At 40.8% G+C, this 21,361-nt stretch overlaps 2 protein-coding genes across 2 annotated transcripts; one reads left to right on the top strand and one right to left on the bottom strand.

Annotated features, from left to right (window-relative positions):
* Window positions 1-1,037: 1,037 nt before the first annotated feature.
* LOC133831642 (uncharacterized) lies at window positions 1,038-4,309 on the bottom strand. The gene is made up of 6 exons (XM_062262017.1): window positions 4,277-4,309; window positions 3,937-4,215; window positions 3,532-3,777; window positions 3,078-3,477; window positions 2,415-2,900; window positions 1,038-1,141 (listed from the first exon to the last, which is right to left on the bottom strand). The coding sequence occupies exons 1-6, from the start codon at window positions 4,307-4,309 to the stop codon at window positions 1,038-1,040; spliced, it is 1,548 nt and encodes a 515-aa protein (XP_062118001.1).
* A 3,855-nt stretch (window positions 4,310-8,164) lies between these two features.
* LOC133831634 (uncharacterized) lies at window positions 8,165-21,168 on the top strand. The gene is made up of 2 exons (XM_062262006.1): window positions 8,165-8,614; window positions 20,620-21,168. The coding sequence occupies exons 1-2, from the start codon at window positions 8,165-8,167 to the stop codon at window positions 21,166-21,168; spliced, it is 999 nt and encodes a 332-aa protein (XP_062117990.1).
* The last annotated feature ends 193 nt before the right edge of the window (window positions 21,169-21,361 follow it).

Below are 21,361 nucleotides of genomic sequence, written 5' to 3'. Positions count from 1 at the left end.
TTTTTTTTTGTAAAAATTTTAAGTTTTTTATATTTTTTTGGTGTAGAATTTATAAAGTAAGGAGTTGTTAACATTTTCACTAAATGGGTAACATAATATGAATCATGAACTTTTAATGTTTGAGAATCATTTATATATATATTTATATATTTGTTGATTCATTTTAGATTAACAATGAATATTATATTTAGTAAATAAATAAAAGACTAAATGTAATTCACGATTTGGGAAAAAAAATCATATGTAGTATTATTTTGATTGGATGAGTTGTGAAACAAATAAGGTAAGGAATAATATTGAAATTAGTTAATACTCATATTTTTTTTTACTACTATGTTTGTGTAATGAAGTTGATATTGTAATTTACAATAATATAAACACATGTAGCTTCAATATATATATTGCTAAAGATAGAATTGAACTATGTACAACAGCAAGAATGGAGAATTTATTTTATTAAATTATACAACAATAAAATTTATGCCTTATAAGGTAAGAATTTTAAGTGGAGACATGAATAAGGAGACTATATCATTTTCATATAATAAATAGATTTTTTATGAGTGGGTATTTTGAAATACTTCTTTGTAAACAATATTTTTTATTAAGGGTGGGTCTCCCACCTCATCATCAACATTTAGTATGATCAATCCTTCTTTTGTGGTAACTCGGGACACAGCAACAGATAATTGACCGTGGGTGAATACTTGGTTAGGGAGGTACAAGCCAACATGTTTAAGAGATTGTCCTTGACTTTTGTTGATTGTCATGGCAAAACATGGTGCCAAGGGAAGTTGTCGTCTATTAAGCTTGAATGGTCATCTTGATTCATTGGGAGACATGATAATTCTTGGAATTGTGACATTTTCACCAATATTTGTTCCAAAAATGATGTCGCCTCTAATGGACCATTTACCAAGATGCCTGATAATCAATCTCGTGTCATTGCATAGGCCTTCTGTTTGATTTATATTTCTAAGGAGCATTACAGGAGCACCTTCCTTAAGTCGCATCTCATGATTAGGGATGTCATTAAATTACAAACTATGCAAAAATTTAGCTGGATACAAAAGATCTTCATCATTTGTCTGTACACTTGCTTTGCATATACTGTCTGAGCTAAAATATGTTCTCCCTTCACCTGGTATAATATTCATAATCATCTCATTTAGTTCATAGACCATTTCATTTTTTTGGTGTTAGTATTGCTCTTTCTGTCAAATATGTAGGATCGTTGTACTTTTTTAAAGGTGATGGGTAGATAACTGTTGATGCTCAAAATCTCATCAAGGGAAAACACGCGGTTTACAAGGTGTGGATGCTAAGATGTCATGGCCTCGCACGGCCCCGCTCAGACACCTAGGCCGTGCCACCCAAAGGGCCTCGCGAGATGCCTAGGCCACACCTCCCAAGTGGCCTCGCGAGAAGGTCTCGGCCACGCCACCAAAGTGGCCTCGCGAGATGCCTAGGCCACGCCACCCAAAGGGCCTCGCGAGATGCCTAGACCACACCTCCCAAGTGGCCTCGCGAGAAGGTCTCGGCCACGCCACCAAAGTGGCCTCGCGAGATGCCTAGGCCACGCCACCCAAAGGGCCTCGTGAGATGCCTAGACCACACCTCCCAAGTGGCCTCGCGAGATGCCTAGGCCACGCCACCCAAGTGGCCTCGCGAGACGCCTAGGCCGCGCCACCCAAAGGGCCTCGCGAGATGCCTAGGCCACACCTCCCAAGTGGCCTCGCGAGATGCGTCCATAGTTTCGCCCATGGCCTCGCCCATGGCCTCGCCCACGGCCTCGTCCATGGCCTCGCCCATGGTCCCGTGCCCATGGCCTTGGAGGCGAGAATACTCACAAGGGGCAAGGTACATGCATGAATATGGAATGTGCCTACAAACCTAAAGAAGTCAGAGTACGGATATAGTACCCCTACCAGACAAGTAGTGGGAACGCCAGGAGTGGGTATGCAAGGATAGGAGTTATGGTCCGTACGTCTACAGCCATAGGTCAGAGCCGACACCACCACCTCCTGCGCCACTACGCCTGCCACCACGCATTAGACATGGGTACCGACAAGTAGTGGAGACATCCTCCTGACACCTGCTTCTGTACGGGATGTACGACCACAACCTCTAAAGCCACTCCTCTGACACAGTACGTATGTACCACTTGGTCCCCTGGACCACTATGTATCTAAGGCCATTAGAGCCTACTATAAAATGAACCCTAAGACCACCTGAAAGGGGGGGGGGGGGGGGGGAATCGGACTGTAGCAGAGGCTTAAGTGTGAATGAAAGACTGAAGTCTCCATTATTGTGATATCATTGTGCTTGAGTTATTGTTTAAGTTTTTACAGCCTTCCAATTAGCGATTTCGATTTGATCATTTTTCCAACTTAACTTCGTTGACGAGTTCTCACCGTCAACAATAACTTCAACTATGGATTTCATTGGATCTAGAGATGGATTTATGGCGATATGAGAAGGAAGCTTAATTAATTGTCTATCAATGGCATCATATAATGAACCATCTCCAATCTGCAACATCCATTTGTCAAAAGAAGCTATTTTAGCAGCCTCAAAACCATTCAAGCTTCCATTATTGAGCCTCATATTTTGGTTGAGCTCATATATTTTGAAAAATGGCCACAAATATGATGAGTTAAGAGAAGCATCAATAATATCAGCTCTTTTACCTTTTGGAACAACTCGTAATATTTTTCGGAAATTACCACCACATACTATTGTAAGTCCTCCAAAAGGTTTGTTAGAGCGATTTTCAAACCTTGTTCTTAGAATATCTCTTAAGGTCTTATCCAAAGCTTCAAAGAAGAACTTATTTGCCAGAGGTGCTTCATCCCAAATGATCAAAGAAGTTTTCACAAGAAGTCTAGCTAGTAAGGTGCCTTGTCAAATTTCACAAGTCGTCTCTACTGTAACATTCAAAGGAATATGAAATCGTGAATGAGTTGTCCTACCATTAGGCAATAACAAAGTAGCTATGCCTAAAGGTGCTACATGCAAGACTATTTTTTATTGCGATCTGAGCTTTGCAGTAATTGTATTCCATAAAAATGTTTTACCAGTACCACCATGTCCATTGATAAAAAATAAATTTCCTTGTCCATTCTCTACTAAATGTACTATTGCTTTATAAGCTAATTTTTGGCAAGGATTTAGAGCAGCAAATGATTTCTCATGCAATATCTTTAATCGATATTGGTCATAACCAAGCACTTCATTAACCAATCTATTACCCGAGTCTCTTATCAAAGATGGATTAGCCAGGGGCATTCCATCTATACCTTTCAAACTTTTTCCCATCTTCAGCATGATACTTTCAATCTCGAACAATGTGTATGCTTCAACTTGTTGTTCAGTTAACTTAAGATCATTCATTCTAAATATTTTCCTTTGCAATGAAGTTATGTCTTCTGACAATGCAATATAATTAGATTTCCAAAGTTGTGATGCATCAAAAACCTGACATTGAATGAGTTTCGTGACAAAAAGATGTCTTAATTATTTTCTAGTTGCCCATATTGCAGCTTCAGTCAAGCAATCTATCCATTCTTTATCATCGTCTAACAATCCCAAAGCATAGCATGCGCCTTTAAAATTAGGATATGTCACCCCATTTATTGTTCTAATACTTTCATAAGAAGTGCTTCCTTTGACAAAATTTAACAACATTCTTAAATAAAAGCGTTCTCCAGTCGAAGGATGTGCGAAGTAAATTCTTCCAATTTCCAATCCATTTTTTCTCCTAGTCCATGTTTTCTCCTTTGAATTCCAAACCCAACTTATAGGGAAATCCGAATAAGTTAGCTCTCGTGCATCATCATAATTCTAGTTTGCCACCAACCATTGAGTGAACTTTGTTTTTTCTATTCCAGATATGCAAACAACATTTTCAACACATTTGTTTTCTTCGAATATTACTGTGTGCTCTCCAAGTAAATGGAATGGTAATCTTTCGAATGTTGGCTGTCTGTAATGTATGTCAAATTGGAATATTCTCCAGCAAGCTTCAGTTGCCGAGATATATCTGCAATCCAAAAATGTTTTTATCTCATCTATTTCTTTGGCAGTGTCAATAGATTCCATTGTTGCAGTAGTTCTACCAGACCCTTTATGAACATATTTGAAAATGTATTTGACTGATCTAGAGTAATTGCAAACCTCGACATTAATATTTGCATCAAATTTGACAATCAATTCCTGTGATAAGGGACTACATATCGATTATTTAAAAGGACACCTTTCTTTTCGACATGAATACCTGTATTTCTCCTTTTGTAGACTGGAAAGCCATGTAACGACCCAACTATCTATGAGACTTAAGTCATTAAAACTACTAGACATAACTATAACTTTAAAGAAAACATACATAAGAAAATTCATAACTTTATTGAAACTTTGAAGGAATAATATTTGTAATACATAAATGAGCGTATTATTTTAAAATAAAACATAACTTTTAATAAAATTGTTTACAAAACTAAATGCGGAAAAATACATAAAAACGTAATATAAAGAAACGTTGTCCTCGAATCGACACGCAGTCCATCCACTCCATTCACCTCCATACACACACCAAGCTTCCTAGAATCCTTCCGCATCTGCATCTATTTTCCTGCATCATGCTAAAAGAAAAGGAGTGAGCCTAATGCCGAGCAAGGAAAAACTAACAACATAAACATACCCATCATATCATAACATATACTATAAACATACTTATAACATATACTATAAACATATTATAACATATGCTATAACATATTATAACATATTCCATATAAGACTATACTAATAATGGCCATTATCACATGTGATAAACCATCTACGTCCCCTGTCTAATATTTGAGGTAGGTTAGATAACATGCAGTGTATGATAAACCATCTACGTCCCCTATCTAATATTTGAGGTAGGGTAAATCATAACATAACATATTAAAACATAAACTTATCATAACATATTATCCATAACATAGCATAAAAGCATAACATATCATACAAACATACAAGATCTAGCCTATTTTCCTTACCAAAACCGGGATATGAGAAAAAATGCGGGACGTGGAACACTCCTAAAACCAGCAATAGAACAGTGAGTATTTCTAAAGGAAAGAGATGAAAAGAATAGAACTAAACCACCAAGAGAAAACTTACCAAAAAGACACCTTAAGTTCAAATAACTTAAAAACCTAACCATAAAACTATAACAAAAGTTAGAACCTGAATGAAAACTAAAGAAACTAAGGAATCAAAAGAATTGAACTTAAGAATAAGGGTACCTTTGTTAACCTTAGGGATTGACCTAACTCCTATACTGAAATACTCTAATCCTTACTTCCCAAGTGTTTGATAAAGCTTAAGAATGATAAAGCTTTTTTTCTTTCCCACCCAAGTGTATCACTCTTATGGTCTCACTAGCACCTTGGAGTCTGATCACAGCTGAAGAGTAAGTGAAAGGGCTGGGCACTAGGTCCTATTTATAGAGGTAAGGAATGAAACTAACCCCATTTTGATTTGAATAAAAATAATGAATTTAATTGAAGATAATTGATTTTTCGTCAATCAGAGGCTGAAGACTCGGTCCAAACGAACAAAGGTAGGTCTAAGGAATCAAAGGTGGTTTTTAAAAATTAAAACAAAAATAAAAAAAATAATGATAATATGGGCGATATATCACCCCTATGTGGCGATATATCGGCTGGACCCTAATCCCAAGCCTTCGTTCGTACGATCGTGCAACATTAACGTGTTTTCCGTATTCAGCGTCAGGTGATATATCGGCAACGTGATTATTTTAAACACGTAATTGCACTTTTTCAGCATAATTAAGGTTGGATAACTACTTTGACTGAGTCAAATTACGACCCTACCAGATTCTGGTGAAGACTAAGTCTTACATTCCCTTATTTTATCATTAAAATAATAATTCCTTAATAATCATGCATATGACAAGTGTCATAATCCTATTGGCTCTATCTAAACTATAGGAATAACCATGCTCATGACAAGTGCCATATTCTTATTGGCTCTATCTAAACCTTAGGTTATAATAATTATCATATTTATAACCAGCAATATTAATCAAACCTTATGTTATAATTAATATTCTTAAACTATAGGTTAAACTTATAAAATCCATAACTATTGCTAGGAGTTTCCAACTAAGTCCCGGTTTGAACCAAAATCCACGAAATCTAAAATACTACAACTACTAATAGCTAGCTAACTAAGTAAATATTCTGGGACTCTACAAGCCATCTATGTCGATGGTCGTTTGATCATTGAATTTTTTTGGAAAATGTTTTGTGCTCCTCTCTTGCATCATGCATGGAGAGTTTGAATTGAGTTTTCCACAAGGTCCATGAATCATAAATTTATTGACGGCATTATATCTATCTATATATATATATATGAGAGCTTCAAGGAGATTATGTGACACTCTACAATCTCTTCAAAGCACTAATTCTATTTTCTCCTTTAATCTAATTTTTTAATTCATTTACAAAATCCATTATCTTTTTTTTTTTAATTTTTAAATTCACATACAATTAATGCAAAACTGACTTAAAATTTTTGAATTTAATTAATCCAAAAAATACAAATATGATTTTAAATATAGTTTTAAAGTATATAATCTATCTATATATATAAAGGAGAGCTTCAAGGAGAATATGTGGCACTCTACAATCTCTTCAAAGCACTAATTCTATTTTCTCTTTTAATCTAATTTTTTTAATTCATTTACAAAATCCATTATCTTTTTCTTTTTTAATTTTTAAATTCATATACAATTAATGCAAAACTGACTTTCAATTTTGTTACACCTAGATTTCGAGATCAGAAATTATGACCTCAAAAGCTGGACTCATCAAGTATGAGCTCGACATATATAAAACACATGTTTAAGCTCCAGTTGTAAAACCTCCGGAGCAAGATGGCAATCTCAAAGACATGTAACCTCGAGATTCTTTCCAGGCTCGAAAAGGCATAGCATCGAGATACATTCGTTACTGAGTGCCTTCAGATCGAGTAGTCCGAGCTTAAAGAGTGCAGGCTCAAAATATGACAGCCTCGATAGAATTTATCTGCTCCGAGCAGGCCTTGGAATAAGACGGCCAATTCGTAACCTATCTGTAAACCTTGACTGACACGATGCTGGTTGCTGACCTCAGAGATTTGATGAGTCATTTGATGTAATGCATTTTGTACGTTTAAAGATATTTATTGTGGTAACATCCCAACATTAAAGGGATATTAACAAGTTTGTTATCCATTTCCAGGTCTTCAGGGGACGTTTCCTTGTGTATTGGAGTTACAACATTTAATGTAATTGCTTCACTCAATATGAAGAAGTATCTTCCCGAAATATGTGGGAATGAACTCTGAAACCTCTCTATAAATAGAGAGGTCATGAACACTTGTAGAAAGAGGATCTTTTGATATCTTGAGAGAAAACTCTGGGTAATTCATCTCTAAAGGATTTCCAGAAAACTCCAAGTCTTAATAACATAGACTCATGGACTAGGCAGATTTAACTGCTGAACCACGTAAAAACATTGTTGTACCACCATACTATTCATTCGCACCATAGCTCATATTGTTTAATTGCTCTACGTTTTAAGTTGACGAAAAATGACGTCAACAGTTTGGTGCTTTCATTGAGAGCATTAAGCAATATGAATCTGAGTCAAGTTAGTCAAAGAAGCCTCCCTAATCAGCTATGGCCGCGGATGATCCTAATATTCCTGAAGAAGGAGTTAGCTATCCGCGGCGCCCTGGGAAACAGCCGATGATGAATCCGGACCCAGCGGAAAAAAGTGGATCCTCTGAATCTCGAGTGCCTCCTCCACCACCGGCTCCTAGGGACGATGAGGACATGTATTATAACCCTGAGCGATATGTCCCCATTGTGGAACTCAAAAACTGTCAGTTGAAAAAGCAATTGGCGGAAGCCAAGAAGCGTAACGAGGAGCTGTCTAGATTGGTTGCGGAGGCACAAGCGGCTCAGCCCCCACCTCCACCTGAGGTCCAAGCCTCACCTCCGTGGGATGTTCATGTTCCTCCCTGCAGGCCTTGTGGGAGACCTCGCAAAAACACTGCCACACGAAGAACAGAGCAACCTCCACTACCGGCAGAATAGCCTACTCCCGCGATGCCCCGAAGAAACACCCGGGCTGGAGCTCCTGTTAACTCGACTGTTGAGTTGCCAGCCGAAACTGGGAATAACCGAGCCCTCGCAACGGCTCGGACTCAAAATCCTGGTAACACACAGAATGTTCCCGAGCTAGCACAGGCAAACTCAGCACCTTCTAGACGCCAAAATGGATGGCAGCCACCATCACCCATACGGCATCCTCCGTCGCCAATAAGATATCTATCACCGCCTCGAAGAAACACACAATTGACTCAGGGTGATAAGGAAAGGCGGGCTGGACAAAAACAAGGGAATGGCAAAATAGCTAGAGAACAGAGAGGCGCTCAGCCTACGAGAAGCCAAATGTCTCGGTCTCACACTATAGAGACGAGACAACCTGAAAGGAACCCATCTCAAAACAACCATGCAACGAGCCTTGCCAGCGAAGGCTCAGAGGACACTAGATCAGTCAGTATATATGACCGAGGACGCAGAAATATGGGGAGCTGAGGGGACCACCCTGACTTACGGGAACACTTGAACCAAAATTAGGGTAGCGTTAACCCCTCGAACCCAGACCTGAGAGATCGCCTAAATGGGCGCAAGGATCCCATGTGAAGGCGCGAACCTGGAATTGTGATCAATGATAACCAATTTTAGGTTAGACCCCCTATGGATCCAATCCAGGAGAGAATTTATCAACTGGAAAGAGCATTTAGGCTCTTACAGAATGAGCGAGGTCGGGATCGGGACGAAGAATCTGATGAGGAACTCGAGCCGTTTGCTCCCCATATTTCCAGCACTCCGTTTCCTCAAGGGTTTCAGATTCCTCATGTCCCACCATTTGGTGGGAAATCCAACCCGTACAGTCACTTAAGTACACTTAACACTATTATGAGAGCAAGTAATGTGGGCTATGAGCTCAGATGCATGCTGTTTCTAGCTTCGCTTACAGGACCAGCAAAAAACTGGTTCGAAAAATATAAGAGGCATTCAATTACTTCTTGGGATCAGTTGTCGAGAGATTTCAAGAAGCAATTTAGAGCCATGATCGGAATAAGGCCCGAGGCGTCTGCCTTGACCAATGTCCGGCAACAACCAAATGAAACGTTGAAGAGCTACCTTACAAGATTCAATCTGGAAGTTGCCCGAGCTCGTGATGTAGACAACAACAGCCATTTAATGGGCGTTCGAGCTGGGGTAATGTTGGGAAGTCCCCTATGGGAAGATATGCAGAGGAAGCCTGTGAGGTCCATAACCGAGTTTAACCGACGAGCTCAGAGGTTTGTCAATGTAGAGGAGGCGAGGTCAACACTGAATATGGCCTCTCAGCCCATAACTACAATGACAAACGTAAACTATGCCTCGACCTCGATGGACCCATCAGCCTCGAAACCCCCTGCAGAAAACCCTTCCAAAAGAAAGAAGAATGAAGGAAGTAACCCCGAGGCGGAAGGGGGAAAGAAGAAGAAAGGGGAAACGTATTTCTCCGTGTACAAGGTGTACACCGAGCTCAATGAGTCTCGAGAGAATATTTACCTAGCTAATGAAAACTAGGTCCCTTTCAAACGTCCAGACCCCATGAGAAACCAAAAATCCAAGAGAGACTCCAGTAAATACTGCAGATTTCACAGAGATACTGGACACACTACTGATGAATGCAGGCAGCTGAAGGACGAGATCGAAGGTTTGATCTCAAGAGGATACTTCAGGCAGTATGTAAGGAACCAGAACAATAATCAGGCTTCTACCAGCCAGAGGACAGCTGCGCTACCGCCTGCCTAAAACAGCAATTCCCGAGCAAGGGAAGACGAGAGACCCCCTCTGATTGATGGAGAAGATGTTGTAACCATCTCGGGCGGGCCTCATCTCGCAGGATCAGGCAAGAGAGCCCAAAAGCGATACGTGAATGAGCTAAAAACTGGCGACGGGCCCCCTTATGAACCCGAACCCAGAGCTCCGAAATACCAAAAGGTTGAATCTCAACCTATAACCTTTACTGAGGACGATGCGTCACATGTCCAATTTCCTCACAATGACCCACTGGTCATCACTCTTCAGCTCGCGAACAAGAGGATTCACCGAGTTCTTATTGATGATGGGAGCTCAGTGAACATCCTCTATAAGGTCACCTTAGAAAAGATGGGCCTCGCGCTTTGTGGCCTAAAAGCATGTGCAACGACGTTGTACGGCTTTTCAGGAGAAGGGATTGCCTGTATGGGGTCCACCAAACTCCCTGTGACCTTGGGAGACTTCCCAGTCTCAACAACCAAGATGATGGAATTCATAGTAGTGGACCTGCCATCGGCCTACAACATGCTGCTCAGTAGACCCACCCTAGTGGGGCTGGGGTAGTTTCTTCTGTGAGGCATTTGGCCATCAAGTTCCCGACTTCTAGTGGCATCGGGACACTGAAGGGAGACCAGCTAGTGGGAAGGGAATGCTATAGCATTTCCATTAGAGGAAAGAAGCAAATGAGTGCACAAACGCTCGTCATAATTCAGAATAAGGACAGGAAAATTCTCGAAATAGACGAAGAAATTGATCCAAGAATAGAGGAAAGAGCTGACCTCGAACCATTGGAAGAGCTCGAAGAGGTCAGGCTCGGAGAAGCAGATCCCCCTAAGACAGTAAAGGTAGGGAAAAACCTTCCTGAAGAAGAGAAATAGCAATTAATTTTCATTTTGAAAAAGAACCAGGATGTTTTCGCATGGTCACATTCAGACATGATAGGGATAAGTCCGAATGTAGTGAGCCACACATTAAATATCGACAAAAGCTTCCCTCCGAAGCAGCAAAAGCGAAGACTACTGGATGACGACAGGAAGAAGGCCCTAAAAGAGAAAGTCAATAGGTTGAAAGCAAACCGATTCATCCGAGATGCCTTTTATCCCGATTGGGTATCCAACCCGGTGCTGGTCTTGAAGCCTAACGGGACATGGCGGACCTGTATCGATTACTCGGACCTCAATAAATCCTACCCTCAGGACTGTTTCCTCTTACCTCGGATCAACCAGCTCGTAGATGCCATAGCAGGGCATGGACTTATGTCATTCATGGATGCCTATTCTGGATATAACCAGATTTCCATGCATGCCCCTGACCAAGAGCATACGAGCTTTGTAACAGATAAAGGGTTGTATTGCTACAACGTCATGCCATTCGGACTCAAGAATGCTGGAGCCACTTACCAGTGGCTCATAAACATGATGTTCTCCAAGCAATCAGGTAATAACATGGAAGTTTATGTTGACGATATGTTAGTTAAATCTCAACATAACAATAACCATGTGGACGACCTCGAAGAATGCTTCGACGTGTTACAAAGATATAACATGAAGCTCAACCCCCAGAAGTGCTCTTTCGGGGTATCTTTGGGAAAATTCCTAGGCTTCATTGTAAATGCCCGGGGAATATAAGCAAATCCAGACAAGATCCAGGCACTGATTGATTTTCCCTCACCTTGAAAACATAAGGACGTCCAAAGTTTGACTGGCAAGATGGCGGCACTAAGCAGATTTATCTCGAAATCTATCGACCGTTGTCTTCCATTTTTCAACCATTTGAGGGGAGGCAAGAAATTTGAATGGACGGATGAGTACGAGTTAGCTTTTCAAGAGCTCAAGAAGAACCTCGCGGAACCCCCCATTTTGTCAAAACCCATCACGGGAGAAGTTCTATACCTATACCTTGCTACGATCGAGAACACCATTAGCGCAGTACTCGTACGAGAAGAACAGAAAGTGCAAAGGATTGTGTATTATGTCAGTAAAAGGTTATTGGGGGCAGAATCGAGATATCCCTTGATGGAGAAGTTAGCTCTCAGCCTAATCCACTCATCTCAAAAGCTCCGACCTTATTTCCAGGCGCACCCTATCCATGTACTGACCGATCAACCACTAAGACAAGTCTTGTCCAAGCCAGAAGCCTCCAGTCAGTTGCTCAAATGGGTCGTTGAACTTGGACAGTTCATGATCACTTATCATCCGAGGACGACCATAAGAGGATAGGCTCTGGAAGACTTCATAGTGGAATGTACTGGAGTGACCAACGATGAAGTTATAACCCCGGCCCACGAGCTGTGGAAACTTTATATTGACGGGTCTTCCAATGAAAATGGATTAGGAGCAAGTGTAATTTTGATCACCCCAGCAGGAAGTCGATTTCACTCTGCTTTGAGATTTGACTTCAGAGTGTCGAATAACAAAGCCGAATACGAGGCTCTACTGGCAGGACTTCGTATGGCTAAGGAACTCAAAGCCCAAGCGATACATTGCTACAGTGACTCCCAATTGGTGGTTAATCAAATTTTAGGGGAGTACCAGGCTCGTGGTACGAGAATGGAAGCATATTTAGAAAAGGCAAAAGCATCGCTAGAGCATTTCGAGTTCTATACGATATAACAGGTCCCCCGAGAATAGAACTCGAACGCAGATGCCTTAGCTAGGCTTGCTACCTCTATCTAGGTCGACGAACTGAATGTCGTGCCGATCAAACATCTCACAATGCCCAGTATTATCGAGCCTGAGCAGGAAGATGTTTGCATGATTAATTCCGAGCCAACCTGGATGACTCCGATAGTTGAATACCTTGAGACCGGCATTCTCCTAGAAGAATGGACAAAGGCTCAAAAAATGATGTATCAGATCCCTAGGTACACCATTATAGATGGAAATATGTACAGAAGAAGACATTCCATGTCGCTACTCCGATGTGTGACTCCACCCGAGGCTAAGAAAATTCTAGAGGAAATTCACGAAGGATTCTGGGGAGACCATACTGGGGGGGCATAGCCTGTCCAAGAAGATCATATGTCAGGGGTACTTCTGGCCTACCATCAAAGCATATTCATTCGACTACGTCAAGAAGTGTGACAAGTGCCAACGGTTCGCCACAATCCCTTGAGCTCCACCCTCCGAGCTAACTATGATGACCTCCCCATGGCCATTTGCGGTCTGGGGAATCGACCTCATAGGCTCATTGCCGACTGGCAAGGGCGGAGTGAAATACGTAGTAGTTGCCATAGATTACTTCACGAAGTGGACCGAAGCCGAACCTTTGGAAACAATCACCTCGAAGAAAGTCCTTGACTTCGTAGTGAAAAACATCATATGCTGATATGGGATGCTAAGGAAGATTGTGTCTGATAACGGTACTCAATTCGACAGCGATCTGTTCACCAACTTTTGCGGAAAAAAATGGGATAATAAAGAGCTTCTCATATGTGGCCCATCCCCAAGAGAATGGCCAGGTCAAAGCTATAAATAAAACCTTTAAAGAGTTCGCTAAAGAAAAGTTGGAAGAAGCTAAAGGGAAATGGCCCGAAGAATTGCCCCAAGTTATATGGGCATATAGAACCATGGCCCATACTTCAACAGGACATACCCCATTTTCTCTGGCATACGGTTGTGAGGCTATGTTGCCAATCGAGGTCGAAATTCCCACAATTCGAGCCTCGCTTATGATCAAGCCTCGAACCAATCCCAGCTCGAAGTAAGTCTGGACCTGATTGAAGAAAGAAGGAATGAAGCTCAGCTAAAAAATGCTTCATACCAATAGCGAGCTACCCAATATTTCAACAAAAGAGTTCGAGATAGAAAATTCGGTGTAGGAGATTTGGTGCTAAGGCGTGTATTCTTGGCGACACGGGATCCCGCGGCTGGCGTGCTCGGGCCAAATTAGGAAGGACCTTATTAGATTGAATCAGTCATCTGACCCGGCGTATACAAGTTGGCATGATTGAATGGAAGTTTGGTACCACGAGCATGGAATGGCGAACATCTATGACCTTACTATCAATAGTGTAGGAATGGTGTCGCCTATAACCATGCTTGTTTGTCTGTACTATTTCCTACTATTGAATTATTCGAATAAAGTTTGATTTCGTTTTAATATGCTGTATTTTTTTCAATCTCTCTTAATTAAATAACCTATGGTCACACTCATAGGATATTAAGGGGGCATTAGTGGTACGTATACCATCAGTTTGAAAAAATAAAATAGCATATACGAAAAAAATACAAGTGTTTGGATATAACCAAATGCGCGAGCTAAGATAGTTTGGATATAACCAAACTATCAAAAACATACAAGTGTTTGGATATAACCAAATGCGTGAGCTAAGATAGTTTGGATATAACCAAACTATCAAAAACATACAAATGTTTGGACGTAACCAAATGCGCGAGCTAAGATAGTTTGGATATAACCAAACTATCAAAAACATACAAGTGTTTGGACGTAACCAAATGCGCAAGCGAAGAAAGTTTGGACATAACCAAATTATCAAAAGATTAAAATTTTTGGATGTCACCAAATATGCGGACTAGATTAAAAATATAAGTGTATGGATTACAAACCAAACACAACCTTAAGTCGAGATCGAAGCTGGAGTATCTTGCAAACTGATAGTTTCGACCCTATAACCTCGAGGAGCTACCCGAGGACGAGGAAAAGCAACTAAAAAAACAAGATATAACTGAACCATTTGCATTACACACCATATAAGTACTTTTGGGTGCATGGTAAAAGTAATCCCCGACCTTGACAAATAACGAGATCGGATACGGATATTTTGAGCAAACTGTGCATGAATGCATTGAACCTCGAGCTTAAATCCATCATATGTTTGTATGAATAAACAGACATATAGGACACTTTAATATAAAATGCATGAAATATTTTGACCCAAGAAATGCAAAGCAAATATATTAAAATAAAGTCAAAAATGGTATCTCAAATATCATAAGTATGAGCTCGAAAATAGCTCGTAAAAAGGCAGCTCTTTCAAGAGCTATAGAATTGTCTTGGCCCCGGGGGCATAAAAAGTAAAAAATAAAACACAGAATATTACAAGAAATTCAGAGGGACGCAGCCCCGAAGCAAGATTTAAGAAGGAGGAGCATTCTCCTTGGCCTTCTCAGCATCTTCCTTGGCCTTCTCAACATCAGCATCCTCCCTGGCTCCTTCTACCTCATCCCGAGCAGCCTCCTCCTCATCAAGACGTGCTTGCCATTTAGCCACAAGTTTGGCCTCAAGGGGGCCTAAGAAGCTGGTGTCGAGGTCGACATTATTGGCCCAGATTCTATACATGGCCAGATCGACTGCCCGATCCTTCCTCTCCTTAAACTCTTCAAGAAGACGAGCCTTTTCACCCTCCATGATCTCGAAAGTGACGGCCTTCTCTTCTTCAAGCTTGGCATTGATCTTCTTAAGCTTCGCGACCCGGGCATTCATCTTCTCAAACCCTGCGAGACGGGCCTTCAGCTCTTTGAGCTCGGTTGTCTTGGCCTTTAGTTGTTCAGATTCATCCTCCATCTTTGCCTTTGTGGCCTTGAGGTCTTCACTGAGCTTGAGTTGGAGATCCTTCGACTCCTGAGCAAAAGCCATGCTCGAATGGACCTCGTTGTTCAACTTATAGTTAAGTTGAGCAGAGACTGCAAGAGTCTGGCATACAAAGAAATCAAATTAGAATACGAACCAAGTATAAATACAGCTAGTAGCGAGATGAGAAAGATTACCGCAGCAGTGAGCTCGATGCTCTTCTCATAAAGAGTGTTGCAGTCTCGAGCATCATTCAAGAACCGCCAGTGAGGGGCGTCGAAGCTGCCAAAACTCTGGCCCACCCGAGACAGAACATCCGAGCCGAGCGTAGCCCCATAAGGTCCAGCAGCGTTATCGATCATATACTCATCGACGTGAGTAGAAATCGAAATCCAGTGTGTTCTTGAGGCTGAGGATTTTTTCGGAGGTGAGCCAAGGGTGGGGTTGACCCGGATCGCAGGAGGAGCAGGAGGCAGGGTCCCAGAGGACGTCTCGTCCTGAGGAGGTGGACTCAAAGCCGGGCTCGAAGCAACGGGAGCCAGGGGAGGAGGTGTCTTCTCGGTCCTCTTAAGGACCTTAGTAGGCCGGTCAGATTTCTGCGACCCCCTCGAGTGCTTACTCCTTTGAGCTCCGCCGCTGGCCAGTACGTTGTCAAGGTCGGAGTCCATATCACCTGCACATTCACATCACATTATGAGATATCCCAAAACAAAATAAGTTAGCATGATGCAGTCAGACAAGGAATGAAAAGACAAGTGGAGAGAAACCTAACTGGAACTCTCCCCCGAGCTCGTGCTTGGCGACCACGTAATTCCCCCATCTTCAGAAGAGGTGGGGGGGAGTACCTTCCCTATAAGTGGAAGTCAACCTCGAAAGCTCTCTATAGTCATCAATCCCATATTCAACGGCTATTCCATCCCATACCTCGTTCAGACTATACATGGTGTCGTATTTCCCAAGCCAGCTATCGAATCTATGTACCCTCTCATCTACCCAAGACCACACATAGAAATGGTTCCTATCATCCTTGCATAGTATTAATCTATCGGGTTTATGCTTTAGTAGTGAGGGAGACCACAAATCCGAGCTAAGGATGTAGTACCTCGGTCACTCGAGCTCGAGCTCGAGCTCGAGGCTTCATCATTGGCCTCATTCCCCGATTGCGGACTCACATGACGCCGAGCTGGAGATGGAGGCCTCGCATTTCTCCTCGGACGAAGGTTGCTGGTTGGGAGAGGCATGAGCTCCCACTGGTCATACTTTTTATTGGACTAGTCAAATGTGGATTGATCCTTCTCCAAGAGGCTGCATGCCCAAAGTTTGTCTTCGTGCAGGAGATAAGAGAGGGACCTCCTACCATAAGGGAGTTGGAGGAAAGCCTCTTTGTGCTCTCTCATCTCCTTGGTGGAAGTAGGATGGTGGAAGTTGGCTGGAAGAATAAACACATTTTAACTAATCACGAGCCTAAAAAAAATTTGAGCACAAAAAAGAAAGAAGATTGGGATACTTACAAATTCGCCTGAACGAATAGTATCGGGATGGAGATAGGCCATCTGTCCAGAAGAAGGCCTTCTTGAAGTCTGGAGGATGGTTGGGAAGATCCACGAAGATCTTCGTCTCCTTGGGATAGCTCAAAAGGTAATAGAAGTCGTCTCCTCCCCGAGCTCGGGAGGGATTGCTTTTTAGATAGAAGAGATATAAGATCTCTTCAGGTGAAGGTCCTTCCCACTTCATCTCGTAGTAAAGCGACCTCAGGGCGGGCGGATAGAACCCTGTAAGAATTGGTGTTGTGCTGGAAGGGAGACAGCCCAACAAAATCCAAGAAGCCTTTAAAAAAGGACTTCAAAGGCAGAACAGCTCCCGCCTTCATGTGCTCCTGGCTCCAAGCTGCATACCTCAGCTTACTGTCAGGATTCCCATCTCCTGGAGCGCGGCAACTTTGCTCGTGGTAGGTCGAAGCTCGACACCTCAGCGAGCCAGACAATCCTATACCACATAGGGCTAGAATGTCAGTAATCTGCCCTAACGATGAGATCGAGCTCCAATAGTGCTCGACCTCAAATAATTCCCTTCTCGGGGCAGGTATCGAGGTCGGCTGCGAGGTAGAAGGTTCCCCCATTAGCGAGAATTGAATATCACCCGGCTTGAAAGCGATTGTCACTTTGAGCGTAGGGTCGAGAGGAATCGGTCTGGGCTCGGTGTCTGAATTTGGGTAGAGGGCGACCCTTAGTTTTTTCCTTTTTCCTTCTTTGACCTCATCTATCTGACGTCGAAAGTGATCTCGAATACCCTCTTGCTCACACCTCAATTCGTGCTCCTGGATCAGGCGTTGGTTCCGAGTGAAAGGGGATTCCGGGCTCGGGGTTGCGGGTGAATAAGGAATCGCAAGCTTAGACCCCCACCACTTTCCCGAGTTCTGCGGCATCTAACAAGAAAGAAAAAGGGTGAGGGCCAAGCGAACAGGAAATAATGAGATAAATATAAGACCTAAGCTCGAATGATCGAGGCTACAAGGCAAGCTCGATCCAAAGGATGGAGCCAGTCTCAGAGCGTGTATTCCACCGAAAGAAAGGAAGGTGGATATGTTATTGAAAATCCTGATATATTAGGAAAAAAAAGGTGGCGGTTACTTAAAAAGTGATATTTTTGGGAACCGTGCATTCTTTAAAAATCCTGATTTTGTACCCAATATCTTGGTGTGCAAGATATGTCATCCAAAATTCAAAAACTCAGTGAAAGAACCACATTTGGGTCTTTTGCGCATGAACTGGGGTTTGGAACCATTAATGTTAGAATTTAGATCTAATATTTGTCAGCCGAAACATTCTAGTACGTTAAACTAATGAATGGACTAACAGTACCACAACATAGACATGCATGGAAGAAACAATGCAAAAATACGGACTTATGAAGCCATGAACAGAAAACTTACACAATACGATCAGCAAAAACAGAGAAATTGATGATTGTATAAGCGGCTGCAAATACAACCTCACAGAATCAAAGAGTCCAACGTTGCTTTGTCTTCTCGGCTTGGACAACATGCAAGAAATGGGCAAAGAGGTTTCTGGTTTTTTCCCTCTGAAATTTTGAACATGGAAGTAAAAAATGAAGAAGACGAATAGAGTCTTATTTATAAGCCCGTGGGAATGTAAAAGGTCAGATTAATCTGGGCCATTGGCCAGATTCTGTATCAGATCAAATGGCCAGGGACCTTTTAGTTGAGAGAACCATAAACAATGGCAGACGGATAGACATGGGCAGGTTTTCAAGGTACTCAAGTACTTTGAGTGATCAATACCCATTCGACGCGTGTCCACACTCGAGTATATTTGATGGTACGATTCCAAATGGAAGTAGTTCAAAAGTTTCCTTCTCATAGGATTCGAACAAATACTTTTGAGGGGGCAAAATGTTACACCTAGATTTCGAGACTAGAAATTATGACCTCGAAAGTTGGACTCGTCAAGTATGAGCTCGAGATATATAAAACACATGTTTAAGGTCCAGTTGTAAAACCTCCGGAGCAAAATGGAAATCTCGAAGACATGTAACCTCGAGATTCTTTCCAGGCTCGAAAAGGCATAGCATCGGGACATCCATTACCGAGTGCCTTCAAATCGAGTAGTCCGAGCTTAAAGAGTGCAGGCTCAAAATATGACAGCCTCGATAGAATTTATCTGCTCCGAGCAGGCCTTGGAATAAGACGGCCAGTTCGTAACCTGTCTGTAAACCTTGACTGACATGATGCTGGTTGCTGACCTCGGAGATTTGATGAGTCATCTGATGTAATGCATTCTGTACGTTTAAATATATTTATTGTTGTAACATCCCAACATTAAAGGGATATTAACAAGTTTGTTATCCGTTTCTAAGTCTTCAGGGGACGTTTCCTTGTGTATAGGAGTTACAGCATTTAATGTAATTACTTCACTCAATATGCTGAAGTATCTTCCCGAAATATGTGGGAATGAACTCTGAAACCTCTCTATAAATAGAGAGGCCATGAACACTTGTAGAAAGATGATCTTTTGATATCTTGAGAGAAAACTCTGGGTAATTCATCTTTGAAGGATATCCAGAAAACTCCAAGTCTTAATAACATAGACTTGTGGACTAGGCAGATTTAACTACTGAACCACTTAAAAACATTGTTGTACCACCATACTATTCATTCGCACCATAGCTCATATTGTTTAATTGCTCTACGTTTTAAGTTGACGAAAAACGGCGTCAACAAATTTTTGAATTAAATTAATCCAAAAAATATAAATATGATTTTAAATAAATTTTTAAAGTATACAATCTATCTATATATCTATATATATAGGAGAGCGTCAAGCAGATTATGTGGCACTTTACAATCTCTTCAAAGCACTAATTTTATTTTCTCTTTTAATCTAATTTTTTAATTCATTTACAAAATTCATTATCTTTTTATTTTATTTTTAAATTTATATACAATTAATGCAAAACTGATTTTCAATTTTTGAATTAAATTAATCCAAAAAATATAAGTATGATTTTAAATATAGTTTTAAAGTATATAATCTATATATATATATAAAGGAGAGTTTCAAAGAGATTATGTAGCACTCTACATTCTCTTCAATACACTAATTCTATTTTCTCCTTTAATCTAATTTTTTTAATTTATTTACAAAATGCATTCTCTTTATTTTAATTTTTAAATTCATATACAATTAATGCAAAACTAACTTTCAATTTTTTAATTAAATTAATCCAAAATATATAAATATGATTTTAAATATAGTTTTAAAGTATATAATTAAAGTATAGTTTCGACCGGTGACAAAAATTAACTTTCAATTTTTGAATTAAATTAATCCAAAAAATATAAATATGATTTTAAATACAGTTTAATTAATTCAAAAAAATATAAATATGATTTTAAAATCTGACGAATCTTGCTCTAAAGCATCTAACTTGTCAGCCTTAAATAATAAAAATATATTTTAAATTCCATCATTGAATAATAAAAAATAAAAAATAGAAATAACTCTAAAAGCTAAAAACTAAAAAATGTATCTAAAAAAACAATATATTTTTTTCTTTATTGAGTACTTCCATCATCACTAACTTCATCATGATCATCAACCATTTGGTTTCTTCTCTGTTATCCATTTCAGGCACTTATCACTATTAGTCATGCTCAACACCGAGCAGTAGACTATAAAGAATTGGTCAAAGTCTTGAATGATCATTTGGTGGAATCCCAAGCGAAGATAGAGCACCTGACCAAATCTGAGAAAGACCTTCAAGAAAAAACTGAGCAGGCAGAAAAACTAGTTGCTGACCGAGATAGAGCATTAAAGGAGTTGACTGATGAGAACAACAAACTCATCCAAACCATCAAGAAATTAACCGATCAGCAGGAGAAAAATGTTCAAGAGATCGAGGAGTTGAAGCAGGATAAGGAAGCTGATCTCGCTCGCTACGAAGAAATCTACTTCAACTGCTTCTACCAGATTTGGAAGCTAAACAAACCTTTCAACCTTGAATTTCTTTCTGAAGAAGAAAAAGCCAAGGAGCTTGCCAAATGCGAAGCCAAGGCTGCCGAAGAGGCAGCCCTTCCAGCTGGCATCGTGCCTGCCTCTTCTGCTCTATCTTTTCGACTCGAGGAAGCCCCTGATGATGAAGGTGTTGATCAACCAAGAAACAATCTTTCCGACCAGTGAGCATCTTGGACCGACCAAAGAATGTGTTTGACCGACGATAGGCCATGCTCAACTTGTAAAACCCTTGTCTCCTGGCCAGTAATTTTCTTCTTTTCCGTACTTTTGATATTTTGCTCATATGGCCGAGCTATTTGATACTTCACTTTACTTTTCTTAAAGCATTCAAGCCTTTTTCGAACAGTAAAGTCTCTTT

Source organism: Humulus lupulus, chromosome 1, assembly GCF_963169125.1.
Source record: "Humulus lupulus chromosome 1, drHumLupu1.1, whole genome shotgun sequence".
NCBI classification, from domain to species: Eukaryota; Viridiplantae; Streptophyta; class Magnoliopsida; order Rosales; family Cannabaceae; genus Humulus; species Humulus lupulus.
This window is presented reverse-complemented; position numbering and strand designations above follow the sequence as displayed.

Bases quoted from the DNA above. Each gene is read 5' to 3' on its own strand.
- LOC133831634 (XM_062262006.1), top strand. From the start codon at position 8,165: ATGCCCCGAAGAAACACCCGGGCTGGAGCTCCTGTTAACTCGACTGTT. The intron at 8,615-20,619 runs GTCAGTATATAT...TATCCATTTCAG, and splicing joins GCTCAGAGGACACTAGATCA to GCACTTATCACTATTAGTCA.
- LOC133831642 (XM_062262017.1), bottom strand. From the start codon at position 4,309: ATGGCTTTCCAGTCTACAAAAGGAGAAATACAG. The intron at 4,216-4,276 runs GTATTCATGTCG...CCCTTATCACAG, and splicing joins CTACAAAAGGAGAAATACAG to GAATTGATTGTCAAATTTGA. The intron at 1,142-2,414 runs GTGAGAACTCGT...ATATTATACCAG, and splicing joins AGTTGAAGTTATTGTTGACG to GTGAAGGGAGAACATATTTT.